Source organism: Mirounga leonina, unplaced genomic scaffold, assembly GCF_011800145.1.
Source record: "Mirounga leonina isolate KUSES-001 unplaced genomic scaffold, KU_Mleo_1.0 Mir_151, whole genome shotgun sequence".
Taxonomy (NCBI): Eukaryota; Metazoa; Chordata; class Mammalia; order Carnivora; family Phocidae; genus Mirounga; species Mirounga leonina.
The window spans coordinates 27,448,817-27,465,508 of NW_023270377.1; the positions used below are offsets into that span (position 1 = coordinate 27,448,817).

General features: G+C 40.4%; 1 protein-coding gene across 3 annotated transcripts in view; it reads left to right on the forward strand.

Annotated features, from left to right (window-relative positions):
- PLEKHM3 (pleckstrin homology domain containing M3) overlaps positions 1–16,692 on the forward strand; it is a 181,169-nt gene that overhangs the window by 76,033 nt on the left and 88,444 nt on the right. For all 3 annotated transcript variants that reach the window (XM_035007268.1, XM_035007266.1, XM_035007267.1), the window contains exon 5: positions 2,862–3,055. In XM_035007268.1, the coding sequence (XP_034863159.1) occupies positions 2,862–3,055 (194 nt within the window). The remainder of the gene's footprint in view (positions 1–2,861; positions 3,056–16,692) is intronic.

Here is a 16,692-nt window from a genome sequence, read left to right on the forward strand (position 1 = left end):
ATTGAAACTAGCTCTGTTTTTGTTTTTAGTAATTTCAGCTTATGAACACTGATGTCAGCAGCTGCTGTCCCATTTGTCTCACTGCTTTTACTTGTCTCTGAAAAAGACTTTTTTTTTCCCCCCTTTTGGGCTTAAGTACCACCTGAAGAGAGAAGCCTTTTCAGGCCTGGGAGACTGGCCAGTGCCCTTTGTCCTTCTGTTCACCTACTAAAAGGTAGTATTGTTAACCTAATTCAGCAGGGCCCTGACTCAGTATAAACACTGCTCAATAGAGCCAGAAAGACTAATTGAATTGTACAATACATCATTTTTCAGCAACAGTTTCAAGTGGACTGTACTTCATTTCCCAGAACACTATCCGTTTTTTCCCCATTTAAGATATTTAAATATAGCAAATATTTAACCATGATAAATAAAATATTTGAACCCAATTCTGTCTTTCTTACCGAACCTTGAGCTACATGAGGACAGGGCCTTGCCTACTTTATTCTCCACTAATGCCTGCTATGGTATTTATCTGGCATGTACCTGTGTCTCAATGCCTCAGAGTGAAGCATTATTTATCCTTGCCAACTGTTATTTCCCATCTGGTTAAGTAGTGAAAGGTTTTGGCTAATTCCAGATGCCTCTTTGTGAGCTGATGTGCAGACTGTAAACTTCACCAGCTATGTAACTGCAGGACCCCCAAAGGATCACACAACAGGTACCTCAAAAATTGCTAATAAGGAAAAAAAAATGAGACTTTAAAAAAAAAATCAATGCTTTTGTATCTCTCTATGACAAACTTTTATATGAGTTCTATTTTATATTAAATTACATAAATGTGTTTTAATCAACATACAATAGCTGTACATTTAGTTATCACCTATTTATACTTCAGGGGTTGTATTTCATGGTTGTATCTAGTTGTGGTACTCTCCTCTGTCCCATCCTTGCCCACCAAGTGAATTTCTGTTTATCCTTCTAGACCTTAGGCAGTGTGGCCTGGTTTGTCAGGGGTTCCCTTCCCCCCAGGACAGTTGATTTCTCCTTCCTTTAAGCTCCCAGTGGACCTCATCTGTATTTCTTCTGTACTAGAAGACAGGCTACGTGCTACATGTAGTTTTTATTTTAAATATTTATCTGTGATACTAAATAGTGAGCCCCTTGAGGGTACAGACTGTATCCTATTTATCTTCATTAATAAATTTCTAGGCTGGACTGTAAAGCATAGTGGATTTTCAATTTTCTTTTTAATAAGCAGAATTTTTTTAATGTTGAATTCTATCATTACTCCCAGTACTAGAGTAGTTTTGGTGGAAACTTTTTAGAGAGGTTTTACCTTCCATAAATAGAAACTAAACCAAATCTACATATCATTAGCCAGTCCACATCTCAGTATCTGGTGAATCGGTATGTAATGATTCCCCCAAATTCCCCACTTGTTACACATTATTTAACCTACTCCCTCTGTATCTCGGATGCATTGTGTTTCTACTCTAATGACAATGACATTTTAAAATCACCTTTTCATAGGCTTGATGTTTACTACCAGAAGTGGATATAGAATTGGATGGATGGATTAGACAGTCAGCCCAAGCTCAAAGTTATTCTAAGAGCGTGCCTTTCTGTTCACTAAAGTGTGTTTTTTGAGCCTGTTTTCTATACAAATTATCGTTTTAGGCTATCCTTTTATTCCTTTTGAATTTTGTAATATGTACATGATTAATCTGTTTTTTTAAATGGCTACTTATAGGGCGCCTGGGTGGCTCAGTCGTTAAGCGGCTGCCTTCGGCTCAGGTCATGATCCCAGGGTCCTGGGATTGAGCCCCACATCGGGCTCCCTGCTCTGCGGGAAGCCTGCTTCTCCCTCTCCCACTGCTTGTTTTCTCTCTCGCTGTGTCCCTCTCTGTCAAATAAATAAAATCTTAAAAAAAAAAAAAAAAGTGGCTACTTATAAAAGTAGTACAGAATATACATGTATAGTTTTTAAAAATGAAAAATTAAGACTCTTAACAGCAATGTTAAGTTTTGAAATGATTATAGATTCACAGGAAGTTGCATAGATAAAGGGGGTCCTGTGTACCTTTCACCCAGTTTCTCCCATTCGTTACATCTTAGATCACTATGGTGCAATATCAGAAAAACCAAACAAACAAAAAAACAAAAAACAAAAAACCAGAAAAACCCCAGAAGTGAACATGGGTATCCTGGGTCTGTATAGTGCTGTGTCATTTTATCACATGTAGATTCGTATAATCAAGATTCAGAATTAATGAATTCCTTTCCATGCAAGATTACTTTTACAAGTTTCTGGAGGAGAGAAAGAAAAGCCAAAATTTATATTTAGTTAAATTATGGGCTATTTCTCTTGGCTTGTTCAGAAAATAATGTGACTTTGGGTGGGAGGATGGGTTAGCCTGGTGATGGGTATTAAAGAGGGCACGTTCTGCATAGAGCACTGGGTGTTATATGCAAACAAGGAATCATGGAACACTACATCTAAAACTAATGATGTTGGGCGCCTGGGTGGCTCAGTCGGTTAAGCGATTGCCTTTGGCTCAGGTCATGATCCTGGAGTCCCGGGATCGAGTCCCGCATCGGGCTCCCTGCTCGGCGGGGGGTCTGCTTCTCCCTCCGACCCTCCCCCCTTTCATGCTCTCTCTCTCTCTCAGTCTCTCTCTCTCAAATAAATAAGTAAAATCTTAAAAAAAAAAAAAAATAACGATGTAACGTATGGTGATTAACGTAACATAATAAAAAAAAATGTAGAAGTAAAAAAAAAATAATGTGACTCTGATATTTAAACTCAGGTTCCTACTTGGAGGAGGTGTGGCAAGCTGGATGATTCACCAGGCTGACCGAGAAAGTTTATTTCGTAGGTATCTAAGCAGGCCAAAGAGTTTCTGGAGTACGTGTACGAAGAGCCCCTGATCGACATCCAGCAGGAGAACCCCATGCTGTACCGCCACGCCGAGCCCCTGGCCACCGTGGTGCGGCTGCGGCAGCGGCTGAAGTCTCTGCGCGCCTACCTGTTCAGCTGCCGGGCGGCTGTGGCCGAGGACCTGCGCCGCAGGTAGGTCACGGGTCAGGCAGCTCCACTTGCTTTTCCTCTCCCGCCCGCCAGGGGAGGGTGGTCAGATGGCCTCCCCGGCCTTCGCGGTGCGCACCCTCTCGAGTTCTGTGGCTCTCCCTCTAGGCTCATCTTTGACTTTTTTCCTCCAAAGCCCTCTCCGGTTGAGCCCAGAACAATGAAGGCAGTATCTGAGCACAACTGAAGGCTTTTCACCCAGGGAACTAGTTTCCCACAACAGTGAAGACTGCTCTTCCCCCTAGGTTAACTTGATAATCACGGGAGTGTCCTCACTGATCACTTCTGGAGTGTTTCACACTTTTCCTAGTTCCATTTGTAAAACGAGCATGTTTGAACTATTCCATAACTTAAAGACATTTTTCAGTGGAAATAAGTAGGTGGTTGTTCAGATCTTACTTTCCAGACAGAAACGGGAGTGGTAAGTGAGGCAGACCGTGGAGGCTGGATTAAGATGCACAGGCCCAGGATTCTGCCTTTTCATGTCCCTGTCTATGCAGGCTGTTCTTCCATAGCTTAGTTATCACAGAGTTCATAGAACACACAAGTCCATACCAGGTTCAGATCCTCAAAGTAAAACTGTGAAGTTAAAATTTGCCTGCTCTCATCAAATTCCTTCTTTTACAGTTAGATTTTATTGGCATTTCAAGTCTCACCCTTGGCATATATGAACTAGCTTACACTCGAGATAATTGTTGATGGTGTTCATAGGTCCCTAAAAATACCTTTTAATGTTTTAATAGAAATGACCGAAAGCATACCTTAGTCATGGTTTCTGGAGGTGAGCCTACATGCAAAAGAACCTTTGGAAAATATTAAAGTGCTCTAGTTTGTTATTTGAGATCTGGGTAGATCCAAAGAAACTGACATAACCCCAGAAGACATTTTAAAAAGAATTAAATGTAGATAGTGAGGAATACATAACATCTAGACACGCTCTCATAAAATAGTAATGAAAAGGCAGCTGCCATAAAGCAGAATACCTCTCAGTGGTAGTCATTCTGTTACCTCGTTGTTTTTCAGAAAGCACTAGAAAATGGTCAGGATTTATTCTTATAAAGTCTAGGCCAATCTTAATTTTAACAGATCAGGGCTTTCCCTGAAAGACGATAGGATTATAGGTCTCCAATTTACCAACTGAACTAGATACAAGATTTTTAATGTTCAAAGTATGTTTGTTCTATTCACCTTTGGCTTTGCTCAGAGTTAGTTTTTCTTGTGCCTATACTTCTAGACAGTATTAAAATCTTAAAAAAAAAAAAAAAAGGTATCTGACGTGATTCCCATGTGTAGATTTTATTTATTCATTTGAGAGAGAGAGAGAAAGCACAAGCCAGGTAGAGAGGCAGAGGGAGAAGGAGAAGCAGATTCCCCGCTGAGCAGGGAGCCTGATGCGGGGGCTCCATCCCAGGACCCTGATATCGTGACCTGAGCCAAAGGCCGATGCTTAACCATCTGAGCCACCCAGACGTGTGCCTCTAGATACCTTTCTGATACGATGTTTTGCTTTGGATAAATATGCCACATCAGGGCATACATTTAGAAAGTAAATAGATCCTCTCTTCATTTGGATGACTAAGAATACCTATGCTGTTCTGGTGGTTTACCACCATGTCCTGCACCTTATGGCCAGACCACCAGAAAAGGAATGGAAGTTCTAGAAAGATACTCCTAGGGCTATGAAAATGAAGACAGCAGTCTTTTTTTCTTTCCTCACTTGTTCATGACCAAAACTCAGTAAGTTTTGAATGGAAGGAAGGAGGAAGGGATGGACAGATGTCTGCTGGGGTATCACTTGAGACCACTGAATAATGGCTAGTAGCCCAATTTTGAGGAAGGAGTCAATCTTTGGATTTTATTTCTTCCTTAGATGTCCTTTAGCACAGTGACTCACCTATCTGCAACCCTCAAAAATAATTCCTGAATGAATGAATAGATGAACTAAAAAATCAAAGCAGTCAAAAAAAGTTTAGTTGGTTGTGTTTTGGGCATAAGTCTCAAATCTTTCTTCTCCTTTTCACTTTCAATGTACCACCCTGGCTTGGAGTCTCAGGACTATTGCAGTATCCTTCAGACTAGCCTCACATCAGTTTTTTCCCTCTCCCATTGAACCTTCATGTCAGGCAGATTATTAAGTATGGAATTCAAGATCTGTGCAAATCTAGTCCAGTATATTGGTCTACTGTCAAATATCTTGTACTTCAAACACGATTTAACTTCCTTTAATGCATTCTGTCGTGGGAATTAATTTTTTTTTTTTTTTTTTTTTTTTACAACTGAAGTGCGTACAATAGTGCTTATACATAGTAAGCACTCAATAAATACTATTATTAATACTGCTTTAGGGCGCCTGGGTGGCTCAGTTGGTTAAGCGACTGCCTTCGGCTCAGGTCATGATCCTGGAGTCCCGGGATCGAGTCCCGCATCGGGCTCCCTGCTCAGCAGGGAGTCTGCTTCGCCCTCTGACCCTCCCCCCTCTCATGTGCTCTCTCTCATTCTCTCTCTCTCAAATAAATAAATAAAATCTTTAAAAAAAAAAAATACTGCTTTATTATCCTAGAATGTTCTTATCTCTGGCTTTAAAAATCTTTGTTAGAAGTTTCCACTTAAAAGCCGCCCCTGATGCCCTGTCTACTGGAATCAGTCCCCTTTTCCTGTTCCTATGTCAGGAGAGGAGTGAGCCAGAGGAAGTGGGTTGGAGAGCTCACCCTGGCCAAGGATCTGAGGTTCCTGGGTATTTGATGCATACTTATTCATGCAGTTGTTGCATAAAAATGGGTAGGACAGGAGGTTCCCTAAGACCAAAGAATGAGATTCCTACAGAACCCTAGAGGAGGCACATTGATTTTAAAAAAAGAAAAATTATCTTCGTTTCTCTATATTTATATGCTGTTAAAATAACGTTTGGGCTTACCATGTCTTCCCACCTTGGCACAGAGGAAAGGATACCAGGACACAAGCAGTACTTACAGGGGGCTGGTCTTGAGTTATTTCAAATCTTTTTGTTTTGAAATAGAGGACTATTTAGTGCAGTAGGTCTAAGATTTTCTGGGATGCCCATACTTCTTGCAGCTGGGCCATACTTAATATCATTTCTGCCTTCTTCTTAAAGTGTGCACTAAATAACCATAGATGCTGAAATTCCTGTCACCAGAGGCCATCTCTTACCTATCTTTTACCTTTATAAGGAGTCTGGCATTTTAAAAACAAAATGAGCCAACTGCACTCTTGATAAGAGAGATGATAAACTTATCCAGAAGTAATATTTAAGGTTCCCTTTGTTTTTGTTTCACTTGGGGACACAACATTTAAAGTGGAATTTAAACATAAGAAGAAGCTCCTAGATACAACTAATCTTGTGTAACCTTGATAGAAATTAAGAGAGAGGAGTTTGATATGCAGCAGGGAACAAAAGAGAGCAGGAGAAGCCAGATCTCATCTAGTTGTGAAAGGCGTTTTCTCCTTGCCTGGTTTTTACCTCCGTATAGGAGTAGCCATTAATCTCCAGCAAGGAGGCCCAACATGCTGAAGACCTGTCAGCACCATATAAACAGAATAAAGCAAACTGTTATTATTGCTGTCGTGAGAAAACTGAAAACAGACTGATTAATCGTATTGGTGCACCCCCACCAGAGAGCTAACTTTGGTTGTCGCCTTATTAGGGAAGTCACAGTTTGCTTTTAGGCCTTTCATTATGATGACCGCCCGCTCTTCATCCTCAGTATTCCTGTTATTGTTGTTAAATGAATGCCTTGTTCTTGAACCCATACTGCAAATCTTGACTGGCAGGGATGATTAGTTTAGAAAAAGTCAGTGTCTTCCGTGAAGTCTAAAATGTTTACAGTGCTGACAATCCACTGTTCCTGAGGACTTCCAGATGGTGACCCTGTTGGATTGGTTTAAGGCCCAGTTAACTTTTCATGAGAAGAGTTATTTACAGTGTCCACACATGAAGGTACATGAAGAACTCTCTGGAAAATCTTAGCACTGTGAGGACACAACCACACACACACACATCAGCAGCCTTAGGGAAGGAAGTCTTTGGGAGGGACACTGAGAAGAACTGGTAGGGGGTCCCAGCCCTATATATCCCGCTGAACAACAGGAACGGTAGGATGTGTGTGTAAATCACATGTCACCAACAGGCACCTCAGGACCAAATTTGGCCCTCAGACATGTTTTGTTTGGCCTTTCAGGAATGGTCTCCTGGCTTTTAAAGTTGTGAATTAGTTGCTAACATTTAAATAACCAGGAGTTTTCATGTGTACACAATGAAGCCCCCCTGGTATCGCTGAGGACAGTCAGCATTAGATCCTGGATGCTCCACTGTGCATAGTCTGTCCTGCTCCTGTTCTCCCCAAACCCAGGGTCATTCAGTAGAGACTACATTGCGGCCCTGTTTTCTTCTCCCCAGCCCATTTCATTTATTTATGATGGTACCTGGGCCCATGTAAGGTAATTAAGGTTTTATCAATTAAAAAGTGCTTTCCCATAAATATATTGTTTGTTCCTTACAGGAAACAGAGGGTATTTAGAAAGAAGAGAAAGAGCTGTGACTCTGAGATGCTACGTGACTTGCCTGAGGTGACAAAGCTGGTTAGCAGCAGAGTCCCTCCCTCCCCACTCAGAACCAGGTCACTGCAGCTCTCCCCAGGACATTTGCTCTTGGTGGTGGTGATGGCCAGAGGTCTCTAGACTCTTAAGAGGAACCACTTCTAATTCTCCTAAAGCCTTGACTGAGGTCATGTAGAAGAGAGGGAAGGCAGGCAGCAGGGAGGTGGCAGACAGTGATGTCCCAATGAGGGGGAAGGTGGGCTTGCTGACACACGCACTCCTATGCTCACAGTTGCTCAGTCAGCCTAGGAGAGCAAGGCATGACAACTGGTTAGCGTTAACGAGTACGTTTTCTCTAGGTCGGCATTTACCAGACCTTCCCTTTTCACAGACCTGTAAATTTAAACAAGAATATGGAGATATCTGGGGCGCCTGGGTGGCTCAGTCAGTTAAGCATCTACCTTCGGCTCAGGTCATGACCCCAGTGTCCTGGGATCGAGCCCCGCATCGGACTCCCTGCCCATTGGGGAGTCTGCTTCTTCCTTTCCCTCTACTGCTCCCCCTGCTTCTGCTCTCTCACTCAGGTTCTCTCTCAAATAAATAAAATCTTAAAAAAAAAAAAAAAGGAGACGTCTACAGGGTTGTTAGATATATGTATATTTTTTACCAAAATAAACATTACCGCCTATTTCTCACCATTTCATGAAAGAACATAGTAAAATTTTTTTAAAAAGGCAAATGATCTCAAATCAAACAGCTTTTTGTTGTTGTTGTTGTTAAAGATTTTATTTATTTATTTGAGAGAGAGAGAATGAGAGAGAGCATGAGAGGGAAGAGGGTCAGAGGGAGAAGCAGACCCCTGCTGAGCAGAGAGCCCGATGCGGGACTCGATCCCGGGACTCCAGGATCATGACCTGAGCCGAAGGCAGTCGCTTTAACCAACTGAGCCACCCAGGCGCCCTATACAGCTTTTTAAAATCAAATAGATTTTAAAATTCATTCTGCTCTGGTGGCTCAGTTGGTTAAGCATCTGCCTTCAGCTCAGGTCATGATCCCAGAGTCCTGGGATCAAGTCCTGCATCAGGCTCCTTGCTCAGTGGGAAGCCTGCAGAATTCTCCCTCTGCCTGCCACTCCCTCTGCTTGTGCTCACTCTCTCTCTGCCTGACAAATAAAAACTTTAAAAATATAAATTAAAAAAATAAATAAAATACATTTTAAAATTCATTCTATTATCTTTTCCTCATTTTACCTTGGACTGCTGAAAATATCATCAGACTGACACCAGCTATTTGGACTAGCTTTCAGAAATTTAAGTCCTATATTTTCTTCTGAGTGTTAAAGTACACCATTTAGTCCAGGGAAAGACATTCTAGAAATTAATGTGGTTTGGGAACTTGGGTACCTGGTGAATCCAAAGTTCCTACTGTGAGATAAATTTAAAACTAGTTTCTCTCCAACGCTAGTTGGGGGCCGATAGGGAATAGTATGCCTGTTCTCCCAATTGCTTAGGACAGAATTACACTGGGGAACATTTGGTCCTGCTTGTTTAACAGCTCAACTTGGGAGTATCAAGAGAACAACAAACGTGATTCTGCTACCTTTTAAACCACCTTTTCTGGTCTTTGGTCTCACATTTTTCTCGAAATTATAATTATATTCAGCATTAGTTCTCACTGAAATATCAACTTTCCCAAATAGTGAGAAATTTCTATCATAAAGATTCTCATCTTTTTTTTAAGATTTTTTATTTATTTATTTATTTGAGACAGAATGAGAGAGAGAGAGCACATGAGAGGGGGGGAGGGTCAGAGGCAGAAGCAGGCTCCCTGCCGAGCAGGGAGCCCGATGTGGGACTTGATCCCGGGACTCCAGGATCATGACCTGAGCCGAAGGCAGTCGCTTAACCAACTGAGCCACCCAGGCACCCAAGATTCTCATTTTTATTAATTTATCCAGGTGAGTACCAGGAAAAAAAAAAATGAGTGTATGGATGTGTATCCCATCAGACTGGCACTGCCAAATTTAGCAGCTTGCTCAGCTCTTCCTCCAGTCCTTATCAGTGTCATCTGATTTACCAAGATTCTCTTCCCACTCCTTCCTTTGTTAGCCCCGGGGAAAGCTGTCTTTCTAGAGAGTTGAGGGGAGGTTAAGTACAAAGGTTGTAATGTCCTTTGGCCATTCGCCAGCATCGTAAACTCCATATGCCCAAGGCAGAACTAATCTTCCTGAGCCCACTGCTGTTGCGAACCGTGCCTGCTGCACACCTCGTCTAGCTGACCGGCCCCTGCACCTCTAGCCGCCCTGTTGCTCACGCCGAACACCTTTCTCTCGTGTCCACAGCCAGTGCCTCAGCCAATCCTGTGGTGGGTTCGCCTTCAAAATACATCCACTCATCCCCACCTCCACCGCTACCACCCAGGTCCCAGCCACTGGCCTCTTTCCCCTGCCTTAGTGCCGTAACTGGTCTCCCCCTTCAGTCTGTTCTGAAACTACAGCTAGAGCTCATGTGTAGGTTAGATGACATCACCCCTCATCCAGACGAATAGCTTCACCTCTCACTCCAGGTAAAAGCCAAGGCCATGTACGGTCTCCTCCTCAGTCACCTCTTTGCCCTCACCTCCTACTACCTGTCCCCTCATTCCTCTGTTCTGGTCACACCGGCCTTTTCTGGTCTTTGAGCAGGGTCCTGTGTGAGTTCTGTCCTTGTTTTTCCTCTCCCCAGATAACTGCAGGGTTGCTTCCTTACCTCTTTTAGGTCTTTACACAACTGTCACCTTAATGAAGTATCCTTGACTCTCCCTCCACCCCCACACTTCCTGTCTTCTTTCTTGCTTATTACCATATGACATGGTATTTTGTCTGTCTCCGTCTCTTGGGCCGTCATGCATGGATATGGAGGCTGTGCTTTGCTCAGTCTCTGCAGCCATATGCAGGGGCCTGCTTTCCCCACCGGATCTAAGCTACAAAAGATCATGGCTTTTTATCTGTTTTGTTCACTGCTGTATCCCCAGGGCTTAGACCCATACCGGATGTATAGTGAGGGCTAATCAATATTTGTTGAACAAATTAGCTAAATGAATAAAATAGTTCCCAAGATTCCACCCACTTAATTTGGTCAAACTTACTTTTTTCTTACTACAAAAAAATACTGGTCATTATAGAAAACAAAAATAAAGCCATCCGTTATCTTACCACTTTGGTACATATCTTTTCAGACTTTTTCCTCCACAGACTATTTTTTCCCCATTAAAATGGTTTCATACTGTACATACTACTTTTAACCCAATCATTGCACTTGGTATACTGTGAACATCTTTTTATGCCAGTAAATATTTGTCTTAAGCATGATTCACTAAATAAAAACGGTGCTTTGATGTGTGAGCATACCTACATAACATTGATCTTGGAAAAAGTAAATGAGGATATTACTTAGTGTACCCAAAAGCATGCATGAACTGATAATAAACTGAGAGAGATCATTTCATAGCAACACATCCTCTTCCCCCACCCACTTCCCCCCCCCGCCAAAAAAAATCGGACATATTAGGTATAAGGGTTATCTGTTACAAAGAGAAAAGATTGCATGGTGTTGGGAATTGAATACGCTTAATTTAGGAGGCTGGCTTATTAAGACATATCTCTTAGGGCAGCCTAATTCTTAAAACACAATCTATACAGACATGACTTGGCATGTCCCTGACCTGCGTGGGAGGACTATCTTATAAGCAAAATTTGAGATCTAACTGTACAATTATTGGCCAACAAAGACTAGTTAATGTTGAATTTTAGAAGAATAAGCATTAGCAGGACTCTAAGTGTATAGATAACTCTTAGGTTCAGTAAATGAATAGGACTCTTTGTTCTTTGTAAGATTTAATCTTAGATTTTGTGGCTTTATTTTTCAAGTTAGTGGATTAAAAGCGTCATTAGCTGCAGTTGGGGCTTTAGTCTCAACAAATTATGAATCTATCAGGACTTCAAAAACTACTAAAACACATGAAAGCAACTGTTCTCATTCTACTTTAAGAATTCCCTTTCCCTTGGGTGACTTCTAGAACTTCTAAGGTCTTCAAGTCATCTAACCTGATCTAATAGCTCCTCCCCCTTCATTTTCTTCAGAGATCTTATTTAGCAAATCATATGCCAATATCAACACTCTAAAAGGGAGTTACAGACTGTCTATAAAAGACAATGTCATTCAAAACTAAACAGATTAATAATCTGTGAAAAGAATCCTGGCAAGTTATGTATTAATTTTATTATGATGTACATATAGCTTTTTATTTACTGAATTCCTTCAGAAAGTTAAAAAGTGATTTTATCTTATTCTGAGGAAATGAAATATACAGAAATTATCTAAAATCATTTTCTAAGGGACAACAAAAAAGTGTTAGTTCTTGGAACTGTTAAAAAATACTCTACGACTTTCAGCTAGGATCTATAACTGAGATACAGTCTGTCACTCTTATAATCAGACCCCAGAATAATCACAACCAAAATTACTTCCAAGTATTCCTACTCCAGGCTTTAGATTGTTACTAAGAAACTTAAGCACAATTTTTGAATGAGCAGGTAAAAGAGGCCCTTATTTCCCATAACTGTCTGCCAAGATATAATGTCTGATGCAATCTTGCTACTTTTTCAGCCAATGAGATTAGCAAAATGAGGTATCTAGAGAAATGATCGAAGCTTGTTTCTTCTACATGGGTTGCTATCGAAATATCTGCCTTTGATTTAAAATTGTTTTTCCATTAGCTGGGAGCATGGCTAGACATATGATTCCTGTCCACATTCAGCCTAATGTAGCGATTTCAGGAAGAGTTTGCAGCTCATATCAAGAACACCAAATTGCATCTCCTTGGGGATGCTTCACGGTGCTTTGTACTGATTTCAGTGTGGGTGCTATTGCAAGCCTCTCAACTCAGCACAAATTACCCAACCCAGAGCACATATTCTTGGAAAACACAGTAATGCTACCTGAGTAAATGGTTTTCTTTTTAAAATTATTCTTTATGCTCTTCTATCCCTATTCTTCGTTTAGACAGTTCTGACTTAGAATCAAAATTGGAGGTTTTCCTTTGGTGGGGTGAGTGTGTGTGTGTGTGTGTGTGTGTGTGTGTGTGTGTGTGTTTAGATGGGTCTTTTCTTTAAAACTTCTTACATGTGCTAACATATTTCCATTATAAACTTTTTCTTCACATTTTAATCATTGGGTTTTTAAATGCCAGTTGTGCACCTCCAAGAACTGAGCTTCAGGGAAATGGTGATATTATTAAATCTTACAAAATCCTGCCAGATGTCTGCTTACTTCCGAGTCTGATCTATGACCTAGTCCCTCTTCTCTCATGAGATCAAACCTTGGTGGGGGCTGAATTGAAGTCCTCAGAAATTAGTTGAGTTAAATGAATCTTCATTTATTTGACTCAGTGTCCTAAGTACAAAATGGAATGAGGACTTCTACCTTTCTTGCAAAGACCATTGCCTTTGATTTCTTAGGCAATTATCTCTTACTTTTTTAACCCCAAGTACCAACTGCATAATATTAAGGACTCTGAATCATATATGACCTTTTTCCTTTGTTAATTTTCATTTTTTTTCTCACCTTTCTCATTCGAGCAACCTATAAATGAAGCCTAAGTTACCTTCTTGGTAAAATAGAAAACTTTGGCCTTAGAAATGATTGTTCTACTTGATTTCCATGATTCTTTAGCAGGTTTCTTCATCGTTCTTTGGTATCTGAGAATTTGATAGTGCTACCTGCCAGTAATGTAGTTTCCCTTAACATATTTGTCCTTTGGCTCTGATGTCAGGACTGACCAGATGAACTTGCATTGGCATGAGCAGGGCTGTTCTCAGGGTTGGCTTGCTGGAGAAATGCTGTCAGATCTGATTGTCAGTAGCCCTGCAGTGCAGTAAGGTCACTTAATCACAGAAAACCCTAAACACAGTACCCTTGTCAGAAAGCAAAAAGCAGCACCCTTTCTGTAGCAAAGATCCTGTTTACCAGAGGACTGCTAAATTAGATTACTTGCAGGTAGTTTGTAGCTTTGGGTTCCCAATATGTTGACTTTTAGAGGGAACACTGGAAAAATTAGTAACTACCTTTTATATAACATTTTAGTAGAAACCTGAAGCAATTAAATCAAGAAAATACAGGAGATGTGCGTGTGCATATGTGTGCAAATATGTATATTTGAAAGAGCTTCCAGCTGGGTCCCCATCCCATTTTCTCTAGGCCATTCCAGGGCTAGGCTCTGTCAGTTATCCCTACTTTTCTATCTATCGCTTCTCCTGTACTAGCACCTTCATTTTAGCATATAAATGTGCCCAAGTCTCTCCCAACTTTAAGAATCTTTTTGAAGCAGAAAACTCATTTGAAGAAGTAATAGCTGATACCTCTCTAATCTGGGGAAAGAAACAGACATTCAGGTCTAGGAGGTACAGAGAGCCCCAAACAAAATGAACCTAAAAAGAACCACACCAAGACATAATAATTAAAACTGTCAAAAATTAAAGAGAGAATCTTAAAAGCAGCAAGAGAAAAGCAACTAGTTACATATAAGGGAGTCCCTATAAAATTATCAGATGATTTTTCAGTAGGAACTTTGCAGGCCAGAGGGAGTGACATTATATATTCAGGCATATAGACTGAAAAGAAAAAGCCTACAACCAAGAATACTCTATCCACCAAGTTTATCATTCAAAATTGAAGGAGAGATAAAAAGTTTTCCAACAAACAAAAGTTTAAGGAGTTTATCACCACTAAAACAGTCTTATAAGAAATGTTAAAGAGACTTCTTTAAGTGGAAAGGAAAAGGCCATAACTAGAAAAAAAATTATGAAGGAAAAAAATCTAATAAAAGCAAATATATAGTAAAGGTAGTGGGTCGACCATTTATAAAGCTAGTATAAAGGGTAAAAAACAGAAGTGATAATATCAACTTATATACAATAATTAGTTAAGGGAGATGTCCATCAATGGATGAATGGATAAAGAAGTTGTGCACGCACGCACACACACACACAATGGAATAATATTATGCAGCCATAAAAAAAAAAAAAAAAAAAAAACGGAATCTTGCCATTTGCAGCGACGTGGATGGAACTAAAGGATATTATGCTAAGCGAAATAAGTCAATCAGAGAAAGACACGTATCATATGATCTCATTGATATGAGGAATTCTTAATCTCAGGAAGCAAACAGGGTTGCTGGAGTGGTGGGAGGTGGGAGGGATGGGGTGGCTGGGTGATAGACATTGGGGAGGGTATGTGCTATGGTGAGTGCTGTGAAGTGTGCAAGACTGATGAATCACAGACCTGTACCTCTGAAACAAATAATACATTATATGTTTAAAAAAAAAGAAGAAGAAGATAGTAGGAAGGGAAAAATGAAGGGGGGTGAATCAGAGGGGGAGACGAACCATGAGAGACTATGGACTCTGAGAAACAAACTGAGGGTTCTAGAGGGGAGGGGGTGGGGGGATGGGTTAGCCTGGTGATGGGTATTAAAGAGGGCACGTATTGAATGGAGCACTGGGTGTTATACACAAACAATGAATCATGGAACACTACATCAAAAACTAATGATGTAATGTATGGTGATTAACATAATAAAATTAAAAATAAAACATACCTGCAATAAAAAAAAAATAGACTGCCATATACATAGGGGGTTATATATGAAATTCATGGTAACTACAAACCAAAACCCTGTAATAGATACACAAAAAAAACAAAGATAAAAGAATCCAAACATAACACTAAAGAAAGTCATCAAATCATAAGGGGAGAGAGCAAGAGAAGGAAGAACAGAGAACAACTACAAAACCAACCAGAAAACAGTTAACAAAATGGCAATAAGTACATGACTAGGGGCACCTGGGTGGCACAATTGGTTGAGCATCTGACTCTTGGTTTTAGCTCAGGTCATGATCTCCAGTTTGTGGGATGGAGCCCCAAATCGGGCTCCATGCTCAGCAGGGTATTGTTGAGATTGTCTCTCTTCCTTTGCCTTTGCCCCTCCCCCCAGCATGCACTCCCTCTCTAAAATAAATAAATAAATAGATAGATAGATAAATATAAATAAATAAATAAATGTAAATAGACTAAATGCTCCAATCAAAATACATAAGGTAACTGAATGGATAAGAAAACAAGACGCATCTATATATAGCCTACAGGAGACTCACTTCTGACCTAAAGGCACATACCGACTGAAAGTATGGAGGGAATGGAAAAAGATATTCCATGCAAATGGAAACAAAAAGAAAGCTGAAGTGGCAAGTACTTATATCAGACAAAATAGTTTTGTTTTTTTTTTAGATTTTATTTATTCATTTGACAGAGAGAGACATAGTGAGAGAGGGAACACAAGCAGGGGGACTGGCAGAGGGAGAAGCAGGCCTCCCGCAGAGCAGGGAGCCCAATGCAGGGCTCGATCCCAGGACCCCGGGATTATGACCCAAGCCAAAGGCAGACGCTTATCGACTGAGCCACTCAGGCGCTCCCAAAATAGATTTTTTTAATTTTTTTTTTTTTTTAGACAAAATAGACTTTAAAACAAAGAAGGACATTACACACTGGTAAAGGGATCAATCCAACAAGATGATAGAACACTTATAAATATCTATGCACCCAACATAGGAGCACCTAAATGTATAAAGCAAATATTAACAGACCTAAAGGGAGAAATTGACAGTAATACAGTGGTGGTAGGGGACTTTAACATCCCACCTAACATGAGAGGATACATCATCCAGACAGAAAATAAAGAAACAGTGGCCTTAAATGACACCTTAGACCAGATGGATTTAACAGATATATATATAGTAGAACATTCCATCCCAAAACAGTAGAATGCACATTTTTTCCAAGTGCACATGGAACATTCTCCAGGATAGATCACATGTTAGTCTACAAAACAAGTCTCAATAGGTTTAAGAAGATTGAAATCCTATCAAGCATCTTTTCCAAGCACAATAGTATGAAACTAGAAATCAATGACAAAAAAAAACCTGGAAAAAATGAACACTTAAAGGCTAAACAACATGCTACTAAACAGTCAAT